Source organism: Alosa sapidissima, chromosome 19 (assembly GCF_018492685.1).
Source record: "Alosa sapidissima isolate fAloSap1 chromosome 19, fAloSap1.pri, whole genome shotgun sequence".
Classification (NCBI taxonomy): domain Eukaryota; kingdom Metazoa; phylum Chordata; class Actinopteri; order Clupeiformes; family Clupeidae; genus Alosa; species Alosa sapidissima.
In genome coordinates, this window is record NC_055975.1 from 17,845,307 (window position 1) to 17,868,769 (window position 23,463).

Here is a 23,463-nt window from a genome sequence, read left to right on the forward strand (position 1 = left end):
AAGAAGGACCATCCAACTTGATGGTATTGGGGTGTGTTAGTGCGATTGGCATAGGCAGCTTGTACATCTCTGATGAAAGCTGTATTTAAAGAAGAAAAGACCCAATGACAGCTTAGCAATGAACTCACTTTTTTTTTTTAATTTTTACCTCAACCCATCCCCACTCCCTCCTCATACATGTTTTCTATCATATCAGACACAAGTAAGCAGCAGCTAAGCAACCAACACAGCGAGGGAGTGGAAAGACAAAATGACATGCAAGAGGTCTCAAATGACATCATAGCACCTCCTGTTGCCTGGCAACAGACAAAAGAAATCAACACGAGTTGCCACAGCAACCCCTCTTCACCTTCGAATGTCCCAAGTCTCAACGAAACGACCCCTTCTGTCACTCCTAGCCTGTGTGCATTGTGAGAAGGTGACATGAAACATTGACTCCATGATGCTTGATTTACACCTGTGTTCAACTAAGATGACCCATTGCTGGAAAAACCGTGGCTCTTTACCACTGAATAAACACACAGACAAACACAACACTCAGTATTGCTAGGAGAGGTGGAATCTAGACCTGTGTTCACTGGCTGGATTCCATAGAGCACTATATACAAAGATCCTTGATTACTCTGCTTCAACCCTCTCTGCTATATAGCTCTCCTTGGCAGTCTACAATCACCCTTTAGTTTTCAGACTTGCACCAAGCCAGACACATGAAGTGATCATAGGTAGAAAGAATGATTATTGCTTGACAACAGATCTTTTATTTTGGATTTTGGATAAAAATATTAACTTACAAAATGAAATATTACTGGTAATACTACCAATAGCTAAATGAAATGATTTTACTGAAATCTCTGAAAGCTTAAAATTCATTTTCTTCATTAACTTATTCCAATACTTAACATACAGGTTTCTGCAACCTAAAACAGTTAAACAAACAAAAACAATAATTACAAGAATCCCAAGCTGGTGGAAGAAGTGAATATTTATTTGGAGTTCTTTAACAGAGTGGTTACAGAGATCATGAAAGTGATAAACTTTACCTGAGAGGATAACAGGGGGATCACCTCCAGTATAACATGGAGAGACTAAGGGCAAAGAGTGAAACTCAGTTTGGAACTGAACTTTATGAGATCTATTATAGTAGTAGTGTAATTGGTACAGGTTGACCAGTTTGCAAGCTACAGTTCTCCATCACAGTGTCCAAGGCCAGTTTTCCTCTGCACATACATGTAGATACACACACGCGCACGCACACGCACACGCACACACGCACGCACGCACGCACGCACGCACGCACGCACGCACGCACACGCACACGCACACGCACACGCACATTACATCTGTTATGAAGAGAAGGATGTCATCATCAAGACAGCATCTGATTGTGATTCAGCGTAACATGAGTAGTCTATGATTGGTGATGTTTTCTAATCTCCAGTTAGCACTCTAAGTCAGCAGTGGTTGGCTTAAGGCCACCACACAGTGTTGGTCTGCGCTCTACCTTTGCCTCTGCCGTTCCCATGCAACAGCTTCAATAGCCATGCACAGTCACACACACACACACACACACACACACACACACACACACACACACACACGCACACACACACACGCACACACACACGCACACACCTGCAGTATAAACAGCTAAACAGCTATAGATCCAGCATCCAACGCATACATACTCCTGCTACAGAAAAACAGGACGTTAAGATGCGGCTTCATAAATGTACAAAAACACACAACACACACACACCTGTGCTAAGGTGAGTCGGGGCTCTGTGTAAACTCATCACAGTTTAGAGAAAAGGGGTTCCAGATGCGAGTGTCAGCACGGCGTTGCATTCTGAACGCGGCCGGCCTGCGAGCACTACTAACAATGTCTATTGGCTACAGGAGTGACGTCTCTCGACTCATCTCCACAACACAGCGCTAAATTTGGCTACAGTTGCGATTAATGTTCAAAAACATGACAAGTGCAGCCCAGGGCCGCGGGTGGCATGGCAACACAAATATGGCTTTGATTCCTGAAGGATAAAAACATGAAAGGACAACTAACACAACAAAAAACTTAAACAAAGCAATGACGATTTAAAAAGATGCCTTACAAAATATGGCTGTGATTATAGAAAATGGTATAATCTGGCATATAAAGTAATATTATGTCAATGACATATGACAGGCTAGGCTGTAAAAAAGATAAAGAAATAAAAAATGCTTCTCTCCCATTTAAGACAAGACAAAGCAAAGTGAAACTGAGGAGAAGAGAGAGAAGAGGGATTGTGAAGTGGATGGTTGGCTGACCTTCAAGTAAAGTAACCACCAAACTGCCATACACCAATAAACATTCACCAAACACATACAGCAATGATTGGCAGAACAGCATTCCGTTTAAGATATTTCTTAATCTTGCCTGTTCTTCTACATTAGTTCCTGACATTGTACCAGTCAGTGACCTCATCCGTCTACACATTCATATTTAAACCTTCTCCGTCTTTCAGAGCAGAGGCGGACGGCAGCACAGCCCAGGTTGCCCGGTTGACGGCCAGCATATGGACACACTAGTGAGCGAAGGAGAGTGAACGACAGCACGAGATGGAGGGCAGGAATGGAGGGAGGAAAAGTGAGCAGCTCTCTCTGCCTGAAGCTTTGGCATGAGGAGACAGAGAGAGTGTGAGTGATTGTTTCCTCTCCGTCCAGCCTCCACGAGAATTTTTTTTTTTTAAAAATGGCACTCGCCTCGCACCGTCACCTCCTGGGGAAGGACGTCGTCCCAGACACACACCCTCAACCGTTTCCCCCGGGCGGGGCGGATGGGTGGCCGTGGCTCGACCTGTGTCCATCCTCACTCTTTCTTCTTCTCCATCCCGTTCCCTACGTCCTCTTTGACCCCTGACCTTCCTCCGTCACCATGACGACCCCGCCCATCCAATAGCGGTAGCAGGCCATCTCCATCAGCTCCACACCGCCCACCAGCTTCTGCTGTGCCAGGAAGAAGGCCACCACCAGCAGGAAGTAGAGCCGCACGGACGCCCACAGCCAGAGGGCGGCGAACGAGAGCGCCACGAACACCGTCCAGTAGAGCAGCGAGGCGACCTTGATGAGCGTCACGCGCAGCTCCGTCTTGCAGGGCGGCACGCGTGCCTCCGGCGTGTCGAAGCCGCGCGGCTCGCCGGCGTAGAAGTCGCGCAGGCGCTGCTCCTTCTCGGTCCAGCGCTCCTGGCACCAGGCCTGCAGCGCCTCGTTGCCCGCGGGGAGGGCGGAGACCGGGTAGCGCTGCACGTGGAAGTGGATCTCGCGCGGAAACAGGCCCAGCACCAGGTGGCGCTCCGTCTGGGGGATGTTCTTCGGGTAGGCCACAGTGATGTCGTGCACTGCGTCCAGGTTGTCACCTGAGAGAGACAGAGAAAAAAAAACAGAGAGAGAGAGAAAAACAGAGAGAGAGAGAGAAGAGAGAGAGAGAGAGAGAGAGAGAGAGAGAGAGAGAGAGAGAGAGAGAGAGAGAGAGAGAGAGAGAGTCCTTAAGGGCCCCTCACCATGGTAACCCTGGAAGATGATTACATCAACAGCATTACAAAAACCACTTCATTGTGAAATCTGGGCTGTCTCCACTGTTAATCAGTACACTCAAGGACTTCAAGTCCAGCATGTGTGGACCTTGTAAACCTCTGACCAGTCACTCCGGTAACGCAAACAACAAAGATAACAGAAAAAAATGCATTATGTTGGTTATGGGGGTTATACATTATCTTATCCTATTTATTTACACTGACGCATCAAACAGCCCATCAAAACTATTTTAAGTTAACTCATCTGAATGGACATAAGAGTGTGTGTGTGTGTGTGTGTGTGTGTGTGTGTGTGTGTGTGTGTGTGTGTGTGTGTGTGTGTGTGTCCAGTGTGAAAGCGCTCCTGGGGACACTGATGACCTTGGCGCTGGCTGCCCCCAGCTCAGGCCCGTTAGGCAGCTCTGCGGAGCCCCATACTAGGCCATTTGTGAGGGGGAGCGCTCAGTCGGTCTGTCCATGCGAAGCCAGCCGGCAGCGGGAGGGCATTAGAGCGGCTAAAATCAAACGTGGTGTGAATCCACCCCCGGCCTCCACTGTCGTCAGCGCTCTCGTCAACGCCTCGTGTGGATCTACACCCCCCTTCCCCATATCTCTCCCTCTCTCTCTCTCTCTCTTCCTATCTCTCTCTCCCTTACCCTCTCTCTCTCTCTCTCTCTATCTATCCCTCCCTCTCTCTCTCCCTATCCCTCTCTCTCTCCCTATCCCTCTCTCTCTCTCTCTCTCTCTCTCTCCCCTATCCCTCCCTCTCTCTCTTCCTATCCCTCCCTCCCTCTCTCTCTTCCTAACCCGCTCTCTCTCTCCCCCTATCCCTCTCTCCCTATCCCTCTCCCTCTCCCCCTATCCCTCTCTTCCTATCCCTCTCTCTCCCTATCCCTCCCTCCCTCTCTCTCTTCCTATCTCTCCCTCCCTCTCTCCCCTGCCCTTCTCACCCTGTGCCCAGCTCTCACGCCATGTCAGCACCGTGACCTCCCTGACTCCACTGAAGGCTCGGGCTGGTGCTGTCAAAGCAGTTGGACAAGGGCCAGACAACTGTTCAGGGAGCAGTGTGTCCATGAGGAGTCAGAGTCTGTGTGTGTATGTGTGTGTGTGTGTGTGTGTGTGTGTGTGTGTGTGTGTGTATGTGGGGGGGCAAACAAGTGTGGCTGAGACAGATGAGCATTCCATTGAAGAAACGAAGGGGGTGGTTGTCCTTTCCACCAGACAAATATGAGCTCTATGCCACAGACGTCAGACAGACACACACGCACACAAGCGCACACACGCACACACTACTGGGAAACGGGTGAGTAGTGCAGCCTCCTACTGTGTACATCGATGGCATTACTCAATGGTGTTGCAGAATGTTGTGGACAGCAGCCAAGTCTGGCAGTCCGAGTTACAGGATAGTGTTTGACATAGCTGGATGATTCACTGGAGATCATCTCTTTATGTGTGTATATGTATGTGTGTGTGTGTGTGTGTGTGTGGTGTCAGGACAGTTCGGTAATATGAATACTTGAATACATAACCTTGTGCCTTACATTTTTCCATATGACAGGATGCCAAACCCAGGAAGTGTTTCAGTTCTAGCCTATTCTGTCTAGGTTTTGTTCATCCCAAAAAAAATCACTTTGTGAGATACAAGGCCATGGAAGGATATTGTGGCCATGATGGCATCATTACACAACATGTTTATATGAGTGTTTGTGTCTTAAACAGTGTACATTGACTCTGACTAATGCTAATGAACCGTGTGACTTGCGGTCAACATTCTAACTAAGGGGGCAGATCACAAGTGAGGTGTGGTGATTGGCCGATGTGTGTGCAGTGACCTCTGACCTTCACGGAGCGTGTTGACGATGAAGGTGAACCCGGTGGTGCGTGGGTGCAGCACGTATTCGTACTTGGGCAGGCCGTTCTTCTCAGCGAAGACGTCGCTTCGCGCTCGCGTGTTGTCTGTAGGGTCAGAAGCGAGCAGAAAAGAATAGCACAGGAGGGGAGAGGGGAGGAGAAAAGACCACTTCCATTCACTTATTTGTCAGGCACTTTTTTTCCAAAGGAACTTGACAAAGCTAAGCAGTAGATGACAACCCAAGTGACAGAAAGGCTAGGGAGAAACCATGATGAAATGTGACTAAACCTAATTTCCATCAGCCTGAGAGCACCAGCATGAGGGTGGAGTGAGGAGGAGGAGGAGGAGGAGGAGTGGGAAGGAGGAAGATTAGGAAAGGAAGAGGTAAGACAGGATTATCATCTACTTGTTTACAAACAGCATCTGGCTTTCACCCATCCACAGTGAGAGCGTGATTTGGAGGTGCTTGTCATTCATTCACTCTCCTTCTTTAAGCACCACACACACACACACACACACACACACGGTTCAATATCTATTTTTTCCCTGTGTGCCAACACACTCACACACAGACAACTCCTCCTCCCTCTGACACACACAGACTGGAGGAAAAGTATGTCATACTGTTTTTAATTAATGACACAGGGACATGAGGGGGCATCTGCTCGAAAAGACACACACTAGTACACACATCCACACACACACACAAATACACAGTAATTAAATCAGGCCAGTGTTGTAACGGAGACTCAGGAGATTAACTGCCCCCATCTCAATAGAAGCGAGAGGGGGCAGTCAGTGTTAAAACAGATTTAAATCAAAAGCTATCCTAAGAGGATCTGATGGACAGGTGAGAATCTGATCTGCGTGTGTGTCTGTGTCCGTGTGTGTGTGTGTGTGTGTGTCAGGGGTCAGTATGTTTGGACATGCTGTAATTGGACCACTGCCAGCTCGGGTCTGCTGGCTATTTCAGGGCCAGTACAACATCCATTTATTTCCACTGACCTCTGTTGTGTCCAACAGAGGTATGCATGAATGCCACACACAGACCCTGAAGAACAGAGTACAAGAATAAGCCTGTGAGTGTAAAAGACAGAATGTACGGTAATTATGAGCAAATTAGAGAGAGTGAGAGTGTGTGTGTGTGTGTGACATTCTCTGTGCACATTCACACTAGACCCTTTGGTTCAGACCCGAGTTCGTTTGGACTGTTGGTTCGGTTCATTTTGATATTGTGTAGTCTACCGAACTCGGGTGCGGACCCAAGACCGGACCAGAGTCCGCCAGAAAGCGGTGGTCTGGGGTACGGTTTGAAGCTTTGGTATGAATGCTATCTTTTCCAAAACCAGGAAATAAACACTATTGGTGGTCCATATGATTTTACCCCTTTTTTGTGGCATTGCCAAGCGATATTGGTAAATAGAAGCTAGTGTTTATAACATAAACAGACCTGGGTGCACAAATAAAAATTCAATGTGAAGAGACCTGCTTGGGCAGGGCTATGGGGGAGTAACAGACTTCACACTTGGTCCGTTTAACAGAACCGCACTCAGGTTCGGTTCTGTTAAACGGACCAAGTGTGAAGGCAACCTATTGAGTGAAACCTCTCCTAATAACACGTGAAAGAGGCAGAGGGAAGAGTCAGTCAGCAAAAGGAAACAATAAGTGTAAGGGTTTATATGAATGGGCATGCGTGTGTGTGCGTACTCCCTCACCGGTGAGGTCAGTGCCCTCGGGGAAGAGCAGGAGCTGCAGGGGCTCCCTGATGCGGCAGAAGTACTGCAGCATGTTGGCCATGTGGGTGCGGTCCTCCTCCCAGCGCCGATGGATGAAGATGAAGGAGGCTACCTGCATCGCCCAGCCTAAACACACACACACAGGCACACTTTTTCAAAACTAAATGGCGACGTGCTAATATCACTGTATAAACTGGTTTTATCAGCATTGCATCGCCCAGTCTAGACACAGAGAGAGAACTGGTAATACAAGAGATGTGACAGGAAGCAGTGGGAGTATTACTCTAATCAGAGCAGTCATTCTGCAGCCAGGGGGGCTGCAGGGGACCAAACAATGATGCAAGACTTGACACACACAAACATTTATTTGCACCCTAAATGTAGGATAAGGTCAAATTAAGTCTATCCTCGTAAACTAGTGTGTGTAGTGTGTGGCATGAGTGTACATGTGTGTGTGTGTTGGGGGGTGTGTGTGTGTGTGTGTCCACACACCGAAGCCAGGCACAGCTTTGAGGCCGGCCTTGAGGCAGATCTTCTCCAGGCGCAGGTAGCTGTAGCGCAGCAGGCAGCACCATAAGAACATCCAGTCCAGCCGCGTGCGGTGGTTCATGATGATGACGCTGCGCTCGCCCGGCACAAAGCCATCGCCTGTGATGACCACCTTCACCCCAAACACCACCTCCAGCAAGGCCTGAGGGACACACACACACAGTCAGTGTGACAACCCTCTCCAACTTCTCACGTTAGTGGCATCATAACGTTACTTATACCTGCTCTTAAAAAATAATATTTTTACAACTGCATCAGCAGGAGGCAGAGAAGTTTTGTTGCGCTCAGACGACTGATTTTAAGTCCAGGTGTGTTAGAACCAATAATGTGAAGAGGCTATAAGTGGTTCGCACTCTGAAAAAAGTGACTAGACAAAGTCTTGCAAAAGGAGCAACTAGTTTTAATAGAGAGCAAGAGAAGACGTTTCAGCCATCCGGCTATTCTCAATGCTCGTGTCTGCTATTGCTCTCTATTAAAACTAGCTGCTCCTTTTGCAAGACACAAAACTGTATCAGCAGAAAGCTCCGGTGAGATTGAAACTTGAGCTCAATCATGAGTTTATGGTGACACACGTGAGAGTCTTTGTCAGCATGTAAAAAGGTCAGGGTTTTGTGGTGAATATCACGCTGGTCAGAGGTGAGTGAAAGAGCACATGCAGACGGGCGTGAGGGTTTTTGCATGCAAACACACACACAAAATCGGTTTGTGATGGAAAGTGCACATTACAGATACACACACACACGTGCTTTTCTGCACACATATAAATTTACACATCATAGCTCTATCGCTCACGTATACATATACACACACACACACACACACACAAACACACACATCCTCTCTGTCTCTCCCACACACACAGATATACACACATACCACATACCCACCACAGCCAAAGTGAGCTTCACACACACGCTATTATTTTATTTTATTTTATTTGTATTTATCCTTTATTTAATTAGGAGTCCCATTGAGATCTTGCATCTCTTTTTCAAGGGAGCCCTGGATTTGCAAAAGTAAAAAAAAAAATATTATTACTAAAATTATAAGTAGTTTATAAAACATGAAATAAATAAATAAAGAAAACAAACAAAAAACAAAAGGTATTGATTTTCCTCTTCCTCTCTCCCGCTATACCACACACACACACACACGCACACACACACACACACACACACCACACATATACACACACACACACACACACACAGACAGACACACAGACACACAGACACACACCCACCACGGGCAGGGTGAGCCAGGTGGCGACGATGCGATCAGTGAGCCAGCGGTACCAGGCGGGGGAGATCAGCATGAGGGGCAGCACCGGCCCCAGCATGAACACACTCCCAAAGAAGCTGCCCAGGAAAAGAGTGGTCAGGAAATAAAGGCCTCGCGCAGACACCGCCATACCTGAGAGAGAGAACGAAAAAAGAAAGAAAGACATCGATACATACAAATAAACCAATGCTTGTTACATTAATGACACTGTTACAGAGTGTGTTTCTGTGTTGCTTGAGGTGCGTTTGTGAGTGTGAGTGTGAATGCAAGTGTGCGTGTTTGTGTGTGTGTGTGTGTGAAAACGGATTCAATTAATCTGTGGGAACATCAATGCAGCACAGATGTCAGAGCTGTTGTGTAAACAGGACTACTGCTGGTGAAAGCAGAGTATGATGAGGAACGTGTGTGAGAGAGTGTGTAAAAGATAAGAGTGAGAAGTGCAATATGAATCTCGTGTGTGTGTGTGTGTGTGTGTGTGTGTGTGTGTGTGTGTGTGTGTGTGAGACTGATAAAACACTCAAATCTTTCTACTGTGCTGCTGATTAGAGTGACTGTCAGTAATCGTTACCTCCCTAATGATATCCATTACAAGAAAGGTACGTGTGTGCATGCAAGTGGATGGAAAGTATTAGACACACTGTCAGGTTGCAATCCTGCTGAGAGTGTTAAAATTTACACTGGTGTAGCAGGTACAAAAACGCACACACACACACACGCACGCACTTTCGATCTCAGCATTAGCGTATTCCAGCAGCCTCTCGGTCACCATAACAGCAGTACGCTACTGTAATGACCAAGGACGGTCTGCTGGGAGGTGTCATTTGTACCCTCTCTTAGAGGTTAATATGGTACATTAGTATAGTAGGAAAGCTGCAGTCTGTGTCTACATGTATTTCCCTGCTCCTGCTGCTCCCAACACTAGTCTTCAGAGTAAATGCACACTGATAGGACTTGATACAGACTGAGCCTTTTGCCTGGCAAACAAGCACTGCTCATGTCCTGCAGTAGTCATTTGGTTAAACAAATCATACTATCATACTAAAGTCATAGTACAACAATCTTGCTACTGTTGGAGAAGAACAAATGAAATATGTAGGCTATTCATTTGTTTCAACACACACACACACACACACACACACACACACACACACACACACACACACACACACACACACACACACACACTTAATGATTAATGGAATGTGTGCTTGTGTATGTGGTTTGTGGTAAGGGAGAATGTGTGGAGTGTTGAACACCGGTGGAAAGATGACAAAGGACTTCAACCCCTACTGCCATCACCACACACAACCACGACCGACCACACACACACACACACACACAAAGTGTCTCTTGGTCAGAGCTTGAAGGGATGGAAAAAGCAATGATGCTTTGATAACTTTTTTTCCACTGGCCCTGAACAATAAACACTTAGAGGATTACAGATGGATCACGCCTGACTGAGTACACATGGCCCCTACCCAATCACTCACACACACAGACACAGCGTTTCTGGGACACACATATGACTCAGCATACCAGTCTCTCTGACACACTCATAAGATTAGAAATAACAGCCGGTCAAAGCTCACCGTGTCTTCACGAATGACTCAGTCTTACACAGCATCTAAAAGCTCTTCTCGGCTCAGGCCTGTCCTTGTTCCCCCCTCGCTTACAACGCATTACACGTTCCCATCCACTAGGAACATCCAGTGTTAATCACAAGATAACACACTTGCAATCAACGGGGCCTTAAACACATGCAGGACCAGGCCTTTATGCATGCAGGAACTGGCACAGAACAGTCTGAAACATTTTGAGGTCAACAGATCTCGTTTTTTAAAGATACATGAATGATGGGAGTGGGAGTAATAGCATTAAAGCCCCTCACCACTTCAGCTATTCTTGTTATCACTCCTCTCGTCCCTTCACTTATCCACGGCCCCAAATCTGCCCTTGGCAACAGCACTCCTGAGTGAGAGCTCTGTCTCACAACCCTGGTATAGGCCTACCATCTCTTGACTCTTTGGCTGGATGGTGTTTAGAAAGGTATTTTTCCTCCTGACCTAAAACAACCTAACCTCCCCATAGGGTGCCAGCCATGTCTGGCTGGCTTTATGAGATGAAAACAAGGAGATGAAAGCATGGAGAAGCAGTTGTTAAATAGGCTACTATGCCATTCAAGACCGTTGCTTTCTAGACAGTTGAATCAGTACCAGGATTCAGATATGTGGCAGGCCTGGCTATATTAAAAGAGTAACGCTCAAGTTCTAGACCTAAATGACAAGATGTAACTGAAGGCAATGCTGATTGTGGTGCAGAACATTCTGTCAATCAATAGCAGGGCTCAACATTAACGGTTGCCCGGTTGCCCTTGGCTACCAAATTGATACCAGATTTGGTTAGCTTTGGCAACCAAAACCTCATGCCTAGTTGCCAAGCTGGCAACCACTTTTAACCACTTTTAAAACAACACAACTACATGATCAGTTCAATAGTATAATTAAGGAGTCTTCTCTGTCTGATAAGTCTATTATTTTAAAGAGCTGCTCCTAAATAATTAGAGTTAGTGTGAAGTGTTGTGGACCAATGCCCAACCTCATCCTGTGGGTGACCACCTAAGCCTCAACATGTGCCCTGACCTCCACTGGCTCCCACACGCCCTGCCAGACTTTCCCATGACCCAGCTGACCGAGAAGCTGGGTCAGAGTTCCAATTGCCAGTTCTGACAAGTGTAAAGCATTCACTGCGTTATGGCTTGAGCTACTTTAGACAAAAGCATCTACTGTGTGGGTGCAGATCTAGGCTACCGCAGCTTTCTCTTCCTCTACATGCAAATCCAAATAACCATGGGACTCGTTAGGAGGAAATTAGGAGGTTTGGTCCTAATTTCACTTTTTTTTTTTTTTAAATGACTAACCTGATTGGAATTTACGGACAGTTCTTTAACTCTTCAGACAGTTGTTACTAGTTAAGACTCAAAATGTACCATTAAAAAAAAATCCATGACATCAATGATGAAAGCTAATGTTCTGGGCTACATCTTGTCCAATTTTATGTGCATGAGTCAGTGTGTGTGTGTACTGTATGTGTGTGTGGCTGACAGACACACCCAGCTGTCCCAGACCTGCCGGGTGATCCTCTTTGCATTTTAATCTCTCTGTGTCTCTCAGGGCAACCCACTCACACGTGATTGAGAGACACTGTGTGTCCTTTTCAGCTGATCTAATACGGCATCACTGTAGTATGCTGTGCTCCATTAAAAGAACGCTCAGCAAGCGGCTTCAGAGCATACAAAAATGCATACAGTACCTGAATCAAGTAATCTGTGATGGAACAGAGGTGATTCTAACAGAGGTGGAACTGGTTTGCATTGACCAGGGCACTCTGCTCTACAATTTTAATGTTGCAGTCAAGTCCACTTGGAAGCACCACTCTTGTTAGTGCAGACGGACAACACAGCACCAGAGGATCAACCACACGTACACAGCTGCAAAGTACTTTTCCACCCAGTCTGCTTGATAAGAGTGCAGCTGTTTATGGAGCCTTGAGGAGTGAACAAACAGCAGCAGCTTCGAATGTGCAGTTTACAGAGTGAGAGCAAACCACACAACCTTTGTTTTGTCTACACTTAAAGTACAGATAACATCTCAAGGAAGTAGTTTCAAACTGCTGCATTGTATGATTTACAAGGACAAAACTGCAATTAGACCCCAAAAAAACTGTGGGGTTTTATGCCTTTCATCTGAGAAGTGATGAGTGATAATGCACGTCACGAACTCTGCATAGTCCCTGAGGTATCCGGATTTGCTTTCCTCCGACATGATTGTGTGTAACCCTAGTGGGTAAACACGAGGATGCACGGGGGCCCCTAGTGTAAAGTGGCTAAAAGTACTGTATTGCTATAACATCACCGACTATAGAGCAAATTACTAAAGGAATGACGTCAGTAAGCTGCATTGACGTTAAACGGTAAGGGTAATGCATAGGTTCATTGCCCAGCTATATTCTAACGCGGCTAACGTTAGCTGGCTACTGTCAATATAAACCACAACCTGTGCCAAGCTAACAGTTAAGTGAAGTAACTACTTCACATACCATCCCAATGGCAAGACAGTCGCAGCTAAACACTAAGATACATAGCTAACAATCTATAAACCAAACTCACCAAGTTAACATGACTTTTACCATTTTAATATCGGCTCACGGATTAGGAAGTAGATTGACGTTAGCTATCTAGCTAGCTCGTGAGCTAAGTTGCAAGCTTCTAAATTGATATTGAGCACTGAGGCAACAGCTTCGGTTTAACTTCCCAATCGGTCCGAACATGACTAAATGGTTTTGCGTCACAGTGTTCACATAGCATATTTCGATGTAATAGATGGTAATGTTAATGTGTACTTCAGTCTTTACCCACCTGAATTGCTGGAGTTCTCTTGCTTACTAGGGAGGTACGCGGGCAATTTCAAGGTGCGGTCAAGCGAAGTTAGCAAGCGTGCTAGCTGACTCACACTACAGTATTAAGAAGCTTGTTTGATTGCGACACAGCTAGCTATTTGCTAGAACCAAAACAAAAATATTTTTTTTTCAGTCGTGAGTTTGCTACTTCCTTGTTGACAGAAATTATTTCAAGATTCAGGGGAATTACATCATCAAAAGGCATGTTGGCAGAGGACTCTGCCGACTGCTAAACTGCAGGCTGCAGCTGCTTGCTTGTTGACGCCACCATGCCATTCCTGGCTTCCATAGATTGACCTCTTAACACCAATCAAATGGTGGTGCCGACAGGGGGCGCTGTTTTTATAGAAATTAATGAATTTCAGTCCAAGTTGCATGTTTTGCGAATATGATACCTCTGTGCACATATCGACGGCAGGATTAGATTAAACTTCAAGAGTATCAACTGACGACTCATGTAATAAAAGACAATCAATGCGAATTAAAATAATGCATAGTGATAATGGCAGTTTTGAAGATGTGCAGTGCATTCTGCATCATTACAATAAACTAGATGTACCGCATAGCGGTACAAAATATGACCGCCGCTCAGTCATGTACATCCGTTCCGCGAAAATAAATCACACTAATCAATTTGTCTCCATCTTTTACTCCATCCCCCACTCTTGAAACCTTTGTGTATGCTTGTTTGGCATGCCTGTGTGTGTGTGTGCGGCTGCACATAAAGTAGCCTACTGGCGCTGCAAAGGTGAATAGATTGTAGAATAGCCAAAAAAGTTGTAGCATTGTTATAAAACCTTTAAAATCTCTAAACAATCACAAGTAGGGCAGTTCATCACAGTTCATCCATTGCAACTGGATTGATGAAAGGTCACTTACACCTGTAGGCTACATTGTATTTTCCCCGAGCGCCGCCATTGTAGCAGGCAGCTCACTGCGCCGGGATTAGTGTGTGCTTCATCTCACTGTGTGTACACTGTGTGCTGTTTGTGTTTCACTAATTCACCGATTGGGTTAAATGCAGAGACCAAATTTCCCTCACGGGATCAAAAAAGTATATATACTTATACTTATACTTATACTTATACTTATACTTATTTGGGGAAAGCAGAAGGTATCAGCATAATGTTTATTTATTTATTTATTTATTTATTTATTTATTTATTTATTAATAAACAAAAACATCTCTGTCAGTTCCATGCAGTTTTCAACAGCTATCAAAAAGAAAGGTCATTTTTGGATGGATGGATTTTTTGTGAATGTTTCTTCTTCTACATAATTTTAGTCATCTTTAGTTCATGTTATACTTTATTGTCAATGCACAAATTTATGGGGGGGTTTTCCTGCCATTAATAAAATTAAAATGAAAACAGTGAAATTAAAATGAAAAACTCGTTTTGTCATTTAATTTTCAAAGTGTCAGTGCAATTATCCTGCCAAATTTAAAAATAAAATGAAATATATACATTTGGCTTTTAATTTTCCTGATAAACACGATACATTTGTGACAAAAATAAAAATAAATTGAAAACGTCTATTTGTCATTTCATTTTCATTACCATCCTGGTATATTACTGCCAAAGATGAAAATGAAAATGTTAGTTGGAAAATGAAAATGCAAACTTCACTTTGACTTTGCCTTTTCCTGACAATGCGCACAATGTATGCCAAAATGATAAATAAAATGAAAACTGACACCTGCTTGCGATTTATTTTCCATTTCTCGATTTTCATTTTCATTTTGAAGTTCACAACATGCAAATGAGCTGCATTGTTAATGAGATGTATGTGGGTGGTGCTCTGGTGACGACAAATTAAATGCGCCTACCATGATCATGATTTAGCTTTAGATCAATAAACGCGGTTGGTTGACGGCAAGATGGCAGCCAGATCGGTCCAAGACGAGGCCGTAGCGGCCCTAGAGTCCTCTTGTATCACACGAGGCCGGCCCAGGCAGGATATCCCTGCTGAGACGATTACAGCCTATGTGCAGTTAGGAATGACAGCAACAAAAATTGCTCGATTCGTCGGAGAGGACAGTACGGCGTAGAATGCAGGAGCTTGGATTTACTGTCCTCTCCGACGAATTGAGCAGGCTCGCGATTTTTGCCTGGGCCGGCCTCGTGTGATACAAGGGGACTCTAGGGCCGTTACGGCCTCGTCTTGGACCGATCTGGCTGCCATCCGCGTTGATCTAAAGCTAAATCATGATCATGGTAGGCGCATTTAATTTGTCGTCACCAGAGCACCACCCACATACATCTCATTAACAATGCAGCTCATTTGCATGTTGTGAACTTCAAAATGAAAATGAAAATCGAGAAATGGAAAATAAATCGCAAGCAGGTGTCAGTTTTCATTTTATTTATCATTTTGGCATACATTGTGCGCATTGTCAGGAAAAGGCAAAGTGAAGTTTGCATTTTCATTTTCCAACTAACATTTTCATTTTCATTTTTGGCAGTAATATACCAGGATGGTAATGAAAATGAAATGACAAATAGACGTTTTCAATTTATTTTTATTTTTGTCACAAATGTATCGTGTTTATCAGGAAAATTAAAAGCCAAATGTATATATTTCATTTTATTTTTACATTTGGCAGGATAATTGCACTGACACTTTGAAAATTAAATGGCAAAACGAGTTTTTCATTTTAATTTCACTGTTTTCATTTTACTTTTATTAATGGCAGGAAAAACCCCTCATACAAATTAAGTACCTGTCTGAAACGAAATGCAGTTTTACATCTAACTAGTGGTGCAAATGGGCCTTCATGAAATGCGTCGCTAGACTGTTCATACACATTTTAACGGGCCAAGTTGAAGAGCTGTTGTCCGTTATTGTTCGTGCAAATATAGGTTGATTTATGTTCCCTTGCATTGTGTAACTGAGGTCATGGCTAGTCTGGCTTTCACTAGACCAAGCTCAATCTTTTAAGAAATCAAAAACTAAATCGCCGGCAGATCAGGCTGGGTTGACCCAGCCTAGTCCACGGTAGGCGCCCGATATTGTTTAATTTTCACAAATAAAATCTCCTTTGGAAACCAATGGCTTACGCCTTACAGTATCAGCGGACTTAAGCTGCCACATCTTGGCGAAAAGTTGTAATAAAATTCACGCAGCTCCTTGAATCACGGAAAGCGTGAATGAAGTAGCCACTTCTAAATGGGACCCACTGCACAGTAGCTGAAGGTCTGTGGCTAAAGCAGCCATAATGAAAGCCATAACGAAGGTGTCATTGTTTGGATACTTCACACACACGTGCTTTTTAATCTTACAGACTACAACTACCAAGCTGGAATCAAAGAACATCGATTCCCCTCTCACAGCATGCACTTAAAACAAATAAACAGGCGTCTCAGTCTCACGCATGTATAGCCATAGGCAAAACTGTATCGGACCGGTGTAACTTTGGTAAATCATCCATTGCACAGAATGATTTTTGTAGCACGTGCAACAAATAATATTAGCCTACGATTATGTGTACAGCCCTGCCTTGGATACATCTCTCAAAGTGGGCTCTAAAATATTTGGTTTAGATGTAGATCTAGCCTGGCGGGCCATCCTATATCATTGAAATGTATAGTCTGGCATTGAACCATTCACCTCGCTTAATCCAAGGGGCGGGCAGAGAATTGTCTTTCAAACTGCCTAGGCATGCAATAGGCCAGCGCTACGACCATATCCGTATCCGGTCGGCAAAACGGAAAATACATCCTTCTTCGAAAGGAATGACTTAAGTGCATTGTGTTGCTCAACTTTCAAAGAAAAGCACAAGTCCAACTTTTCCAAAGTTGACGCCAACGGCGATTCAAACAACCGCTCTTCGTTCGCCATAGCCACCTTCCTTGTTGTTCACCGTCGCAGGACTGTCGTTATCCTGTTAAGCCCACCTTAAGACTCTCTAACAAAATAGAGCGCTGTGATTGGATGAGGTCCACGGCGTCAGCCAATAGAAATCCCTATGGTTTGATACTAGACGTACAGGCTGAGCAAATTAATTTGCCGCCGCTAGGGTGCGTCTAGATTTCTAGGCTAATGTAGATCATCATGGGTGCGTTAATTTTGAAAATAGAGTATTGAAGTAGCCTAGTGAGTGTTTGGGAATGAACGTTAGCTCAGATGCTTTTTGAGACTTTTGTGGTCTTAATGCAACACTTTACAAAGCACTGACAGGGCCACCAAGGACTGTGACCAAATCAACAGCAGAAAAAAACCTATTTAGCAAGCAGAAATGTCCCAGCCCGGTGTTTGCATCATAGACAGGTTATCTTTCAAGTATATTTTCCATTAGAAAACCATCGCGTTAGGGAATGAGATGACAGTCGAAAGATACAATTACAGTGCTGCTATCAATTTGCTTAGTAGAACCAGAGAATGTCTAATAAGGGGAGAACCGCCACTCTCTGGAAACTTCCGGTTTCTGAACTGGTTGCAGTTCCTTTTCTGGTTCCACATGAGGGCGCTCACGAATAAGTGCAGAATGAATGGAGGTCTATGGAGCTATACCCCTCAAATCCACTTTTCTCTGGATATAATTTTTTGCCCAGAAATTTGAATGTTGCATGCGAAAGAGGGGGCAGAGAAAATACAGACCGCTGAGATTTATCTTTTTTGAGTCACTTATTTGATCTAAAAAGCCTTTCAAATGCGTCAATGACGTCATTCATTAGTAGAAAGCTAGTGTGTTGTGGGCAACAACGACCCAACCTGTAAGAAATCAAAAGGACGTAAGTACTCGTTTATTCAACTTTTGACCTATAATCCATATTAAGCTTGCAGAAACCACAATCAAATCTTCGATTTTTCAACTACAACCAGGTGAAAGAGACACATTTAGCCGTCTAGCTCCATAGACCCCCATTGTTTTTGCACTTTTTCGTGATCGCCCCTAGCGGAACTACAACAGATTGCAGGTACAATAGAGTTAATAGGGAGAGATCCGGCTCTCCGTAAACGGGCTCTGGTATAACCCCATTTATAGTTTTCTACAAATTGCCCTCCATCACTCAACCAATGCTAACGGTAACATTATTGTACCTAGGTCCTATAGCTATTGATATTATAAGATTAACGTACCTGCAGTAAAAACCAAGCATGTCCGATGTCTCAGATTTATTTCGGCTTCAAGAAGAAATGGGAATTACATTTCATGTGAAAATCGTCCTATTAGACGTTCTCTGCGGTAAACTACAGTCCTTGTAGGAAGCGTCCATTGTTTTTCCAACCCACTTTAGATTAACTTCCAACAAAATTACGTCTCACTGCAACAGTACGCCATCTGGTGGACAAACGACTACATATCGCCAATACTGGAAATGCAGCCATGATGATGATGAATATTTGGTTTTCCTTTAATCCTACTGAATTTGTAATTATGTATCGGCTGTTCTAATTGCCGATACCGATAGTATGTGCGTGCCTGTGTGTGTGTGCGTGTGTATATGTGTGCACCTCCATCTACAGGCCAATGAGTGTAGTCACTAAATTTATAAGTAAGTATATACTCTTTTAATCCCATGAGGGAAATTTGGTCTCTGCATTTATCCCAAACCGTGAATTAGTGAAACACACACAGCACACAGTGTACACACAGTGAGGTGGAGCACACACTAATCCCGGCGCAGTGAGCTGCCTGCATCAACAGCGGCGCTCGGGGAGCAGTGAGGGGTTAGGTGCCTTGCTCAAGGGCACTTCAGCCGTGCCTACTGGTCGGGGTTCGAACCAGCAACCCTCCGGTTACAGGTCTGAAGTGCTAACCAGTAGGCCACGGCTGCCCCCCCCCCAAATGTACACATAACTTTTTTTAGACCCCCCCCCCCCGGATGAAATTCTACAAAACTTGGCATACCCCCAGAGAATGCCAGGTTAATCATACACATAACATTTGGTGCAGTTCTGAACATCTTAACTGAAGATAGGGGCAATTAAAGCAGAATGATATTGCATTTTCATTTTTTACCGGGGGGGGGTGCAAATCACAAATGAGTGATTATGGGCCAGGTTGATGTGGGCCCTTGAGACCAACATACCATAAAAAATTCTTCATTCTCAGTGCCACGATTCAGGTAGTTATTTAGGAAAAACTGCATTTTTTGGGTTTCGGGGGGGCCCAGCGCGGGGGGGTGGGGGAGTGGCCCCCAGGGACCAAACGAAAATTTTCCGTAAAAGTCTAGTGGGGCTACACCCACCAAATTTCATGTGCCCCGGTGTTTCGGTGTCCCGGGTATCGTTGACCAAAAATTCAGGAAGTAGATGACGAAAAAAAAAAAAAAAACTTTGACAATCCCTATATGACCGCTTTGCTAGCGGCGGTCATAATAAATGAGCAGGTTTTGTCTAAGAGACTATAATTTCAAGGGATTTTAGGGATTAATTCTACTCATACAATATTTCAAAGTGGCAGGACATCAGATAAATAGTATGTGCGGTATTAGAGGTGTTTTGAAAGGATGTTCTCTGAGAAAACATGAGCCTTCAAGAAATGTTTGCATGATTAAGTTCAACTACTAGGTGAAGTCCCAGAAGTCTCTCTGTTGGCAAACATTTGTGAATTGAGGTAGAGGTCGAGCAGTGAAGTATCACGTTCCCTTTTGATAAAAATAAAAAAATACAAAAAAAAATGTTCTGGACCATCTGTAAGAGCTGTGACTGTGCATTGAATCAGGGTTGGTCTGATTTTTGTTGTGTAAAGCAAAGCGGTACAACTATGGCATGGACACAACTTGGCCAGAAAATGATAGCTATTCATTAATCATGACACCCAGGGTTCTCATAACTGTTGAAAAGTCCATTTTCTGGGCTTTTTGCCTTTATTCAAATAGGACTGTTAAGACTGACAGGAAGTGAGTGGGAGATAAAGGATGGAGGAAGCTAAAAGTTCCTCCATCCTTCTGATAGATGAACTAACATCTGCACAGAGATTGTGGGATCATCTGGCAGGAATGAAAGCTGTGAAAACAAAGTTGAAAACCGCACTCTTACGCATTAGCTCTTGCAAAAGTTTTTATTGGACCATGTCTTCAAATGTACGCGTTTCGTCCCTAGGCCACCATCAGCGTGTTGGGAATGAAAACTACCAATAGTGGTGATGTGAGGAGCCATGTATAGTAGGCAGATAATGTGACCCAAAGAGGCTGTGTATGTTGTAAAGAGAAGGGGCCCCTGAACCAATCCTTGGGGCACCCCTGTGGAGAGGCGATGGGATATGGACTTTTGTCCTTGCCATGGCATAGTGTCCAGTCAGCTATTTCAAACCAAAACCAAAAGTGCTTTGCCCCAAGATGCTGAGAGTAGCGCTACCATGTTAAACTCTTCTGAAAGGTCGAGTAAGATAAGAACCACAGCTATTAGATGCAAGGCCTAGATGCGAGGTGCAGCTTTAACTGCCCTTTCAAAGCCATTTTAGTGGAGTCACAGCTCTTAAAGCCTGATTGATTTAGATCAAGGAGGTTAGTCTGAGAGAGATATTCTGAGACCACCACGTACATACTGTATATGATTGTATTGTATATATGCACATGGACAGCACTCTTGACATTTCGCAAGATGGCTGTGGTCTTCATCACAACAGTGACTTTATGTAATAGGTATAAGACAGGGAAAAGAACAGGGGGAACGTGGAAAAGCAAACTCCACGCCCCAGGGACATAGTTATGGGTCTGCTCATCTAATCTACTTATGCTATATCTGTGAGCTTACATCACCAAAATAAACAAGACTTCAGTGAATGTTTTTAGAAAGCATGTTTTTTTTTTTCTTCTGCAGGCTTTGGACATTGGGTCTTGGGCTTGTTTCAAAGGGGGCTATTGATAGCACTTTAACGAGCCTTCATTGGAAAGAATCCCAGCTGGTTTGTTTTTTCAAAACATTCTCACAGGCCTCCACATTTTGGGAAGGACAGAGAGACGAGCAGAGAGAATGGAGAGGGTGGAGGACAGAAGTGGAAAGATACAGGGAGAGCAAAGGGTAGGAGAGGAGAGAGATGGGTACAGATGTGAAGATTGAAAAGAAGAATGAAGACGATGAAGAGAATGGGGGGGGTGGGGGGGGGGCGTGGGGAGGGAGACTGAATGAGTAGAGTGGGTGGTTGTTGTGTCTATGGATGGACAGGATGGGTCAAACTCGAAGTATCCAGCTGTCCTTATTGTCTCTAATAGTAATTTAATGTGGATTTTATATGGATTTCAAAGTACTTAATTTAACAATAATCCCTGTCTTGAACATAGACTCAGACACAGCACGTGGACTGTGGAACTGTTGTCCCCAATCTCAAACCAAATATCATGACATCTCTCTCTCTCTCTCTCTCAGTTCTTTTCTCTCTCTGTCTACCTCTCCGTTTCTGTCTGCTACTCTATTTCTCTTTCTAAGGTTAAACAGTTTTTCCACCCAGGATTACAGGGGGATAGAATCAGACTATTTATAACACTGACGACTCATGCTGAAGCAGGACAGTGTGGATTAACACATTCAAACAGACACACATATGTGTGTGTATGTGTGTGCACATGCACACACACACACACACACACACACACACACACACACACACACACACACACACACACACTGGCCGAAGCCTCAAAGCCAGGGAACAAGAAGAGCATGTCCCATTCCAACTGCCCTCATCAGATTGCAGTCCAGCTGAGATGAGGCCATGTAGGGACAAAAGATGACTTCATTGTCACACTCACACACACACACACACACACATACACACACACACACATACAAAGGCCTTTCACAGTCCCACCTAAAGCCTGACACCCATTAGCCTGACTCATTTCCTGATTCACTTGAACCTCTGAGGTTGCCGAGGTTACTCCAATCAGATCCATGAAAATGCACAAATAGTATCTAGACTATGTAATCTGCTGTTAATAGCAGAGGCTTTGGTGCTCCTGATAAATCATTTCTAGAAAAGGTACGCTTGACCAACCTATTTTGGTGTTTTGTGGTGATGGATGTTTCGGCTGTGATGAGATTGCCCATTTTGAGGCAGCAATTTTCCATCTGATCCTTGTTATGGCAGAGTAAACAGATGCAGTATCTCTTAATCTGGATTACACACACACACACACACACACACACACACACACACACACACACACACACACACACACACACACACACACACACACCTGTTAATGCATCAGCCTGATTTCACCTCTTTTGCATGCACTGGGCACATAATCAGACATGCCGTCTGTGTTCCCCTATTGTCTTTGCGTATCCTTGCCAACCTGTCCATATATTTCCCACTGCACTCATCCGTGTGATTCTGCCCTTATCTCTCCATCTCTGTCAGAATTTGGCTCAAACTGTATGGTCTCCAGCTCACTTCCTCTAAACACACACACACACACACACACACACACCGTGTCTCTCAGTACTGGCAGTACTTTGCGCTCTGTGTGTTTGGGTCGGGCTGGTATAAATATGATTCTTGGTCTTAAGGGATCTGATTTCTTCTCAGACTCTTGGATCCCCAGGGAAGGAATCTTTCCCTTACGCACATGGCAGACAGAATAACACAAATACACACACACACCGCACACACACACACACACACACACACACACAAACACACACACAGCAGCCTGGGACAAACCACAAAACTTTCTCCTTGTCACTCACATAACTGGCCTCTCGATTACTGGACACGCATGTACATTAGACACTCACATTACATGTCTGGCTATTATTTTAGACCAATAGCAAACACACACACACACACACACACCCCATACACACAAACAAACACACACACACACACACACACACACACACACACACATACCCCATACACACAAACACACACATACCCCATACACACAAATACATAGACACACACAGCCTCAAAGTCACATAGGGTTACATAATACATAGTGTCTGCACTGAACACATGGCTTCTACGACCTTATGGGAAACATCCCACCAGAGAGAGCGGTGAAGAGAGAGACAGAACAGCTCTGCTGCCTGGCCAGTTCATAAGCAACAACTAACAACTGCCACTGGATTAGAGATACACTCTTAA

The 23,463-nt window shown here is 44.6% G+C and overlaps 2 protein-coding genes and 1 long non-coding RNA gene across 5 annotated transcripts in view; 1 reads left to right on the forward strand and 2 right to left on the reverse strand.

Moving 5' to 3' along the window:
- Nucleotides 1-8,429, forward strand: part of LOC121692572 (zinc transporter 10-like) — a 22,428-nt gene extending 13,999 nt beyond the window's left edge. The window contains exon 5 of the transcript XR_006025271.1: nt 8,414-8,429. The gene's annotated coding sequence lies outside the window, so the exon portion shown is untranslated. The remainder of the gene's footprint in view (nt 1-8,413) is intronic.
- The window catches only part of lclat1 (lysocardiolipin acyltransferase 1), a 14,500-nt gene extending 787 nt beyond the window's left edge, over nt 1-13,713 (reverse strand). The window contains exons 1-6 of one of the 2 annotated variants that reach the window (XR_006025272.1): nt 13,381-13,713; nt 8,929-9,098; nt 7,629-7,827; nt 7,116-7,262; nt 5,388-5,504; nt 1,747-3,392 (exon numbers count right to left, since the gene is read on the reverse strand). Coding sequence is in view for 1 of the 2 variants with exons in the window: in XM_042071243.1 (XP_041927177.1) it covers nt 2,875-3,392; nt 5,388-5,504; nt 7,116-7,262; nt 7,629-7,827; nt 8,929-9,096 (1,149 nt within the window). In the remaining variant the exon portion in view is untranslated. Of the gene's footprint in view, nt 1-964; nt 3,393-5,387; nt 5,505-7,115; nt 7,263-7,628; nt 7,828-8,928; nt 9,099-13,380 lie in introns of those variants that run through there. The other variant, XM_042071243.1, reaches the window with a different exon arrangement.
- LOC121692575 lies at nt 965-22,572 on the reverse strand. 2 transcript variants are annotated; one of them, XR_006025273.1, is made up of 2 exons: nt 22,540-22,572; nt 965-1,756 (listed from the first exon to the last, which is right to left on the reverse strand). It is a non-coding gene; the product is annotated as an uncharacterized LOC121692575 (long non-coding RNA). The 2 variants fall into 2 exon arrangements; XR_006025274.1 differs by having other exon boundaries at nt 22,548-22,571.
- Between the last annotated feature and the right edge of the window lie 891 nt (nt 22,573-23,463).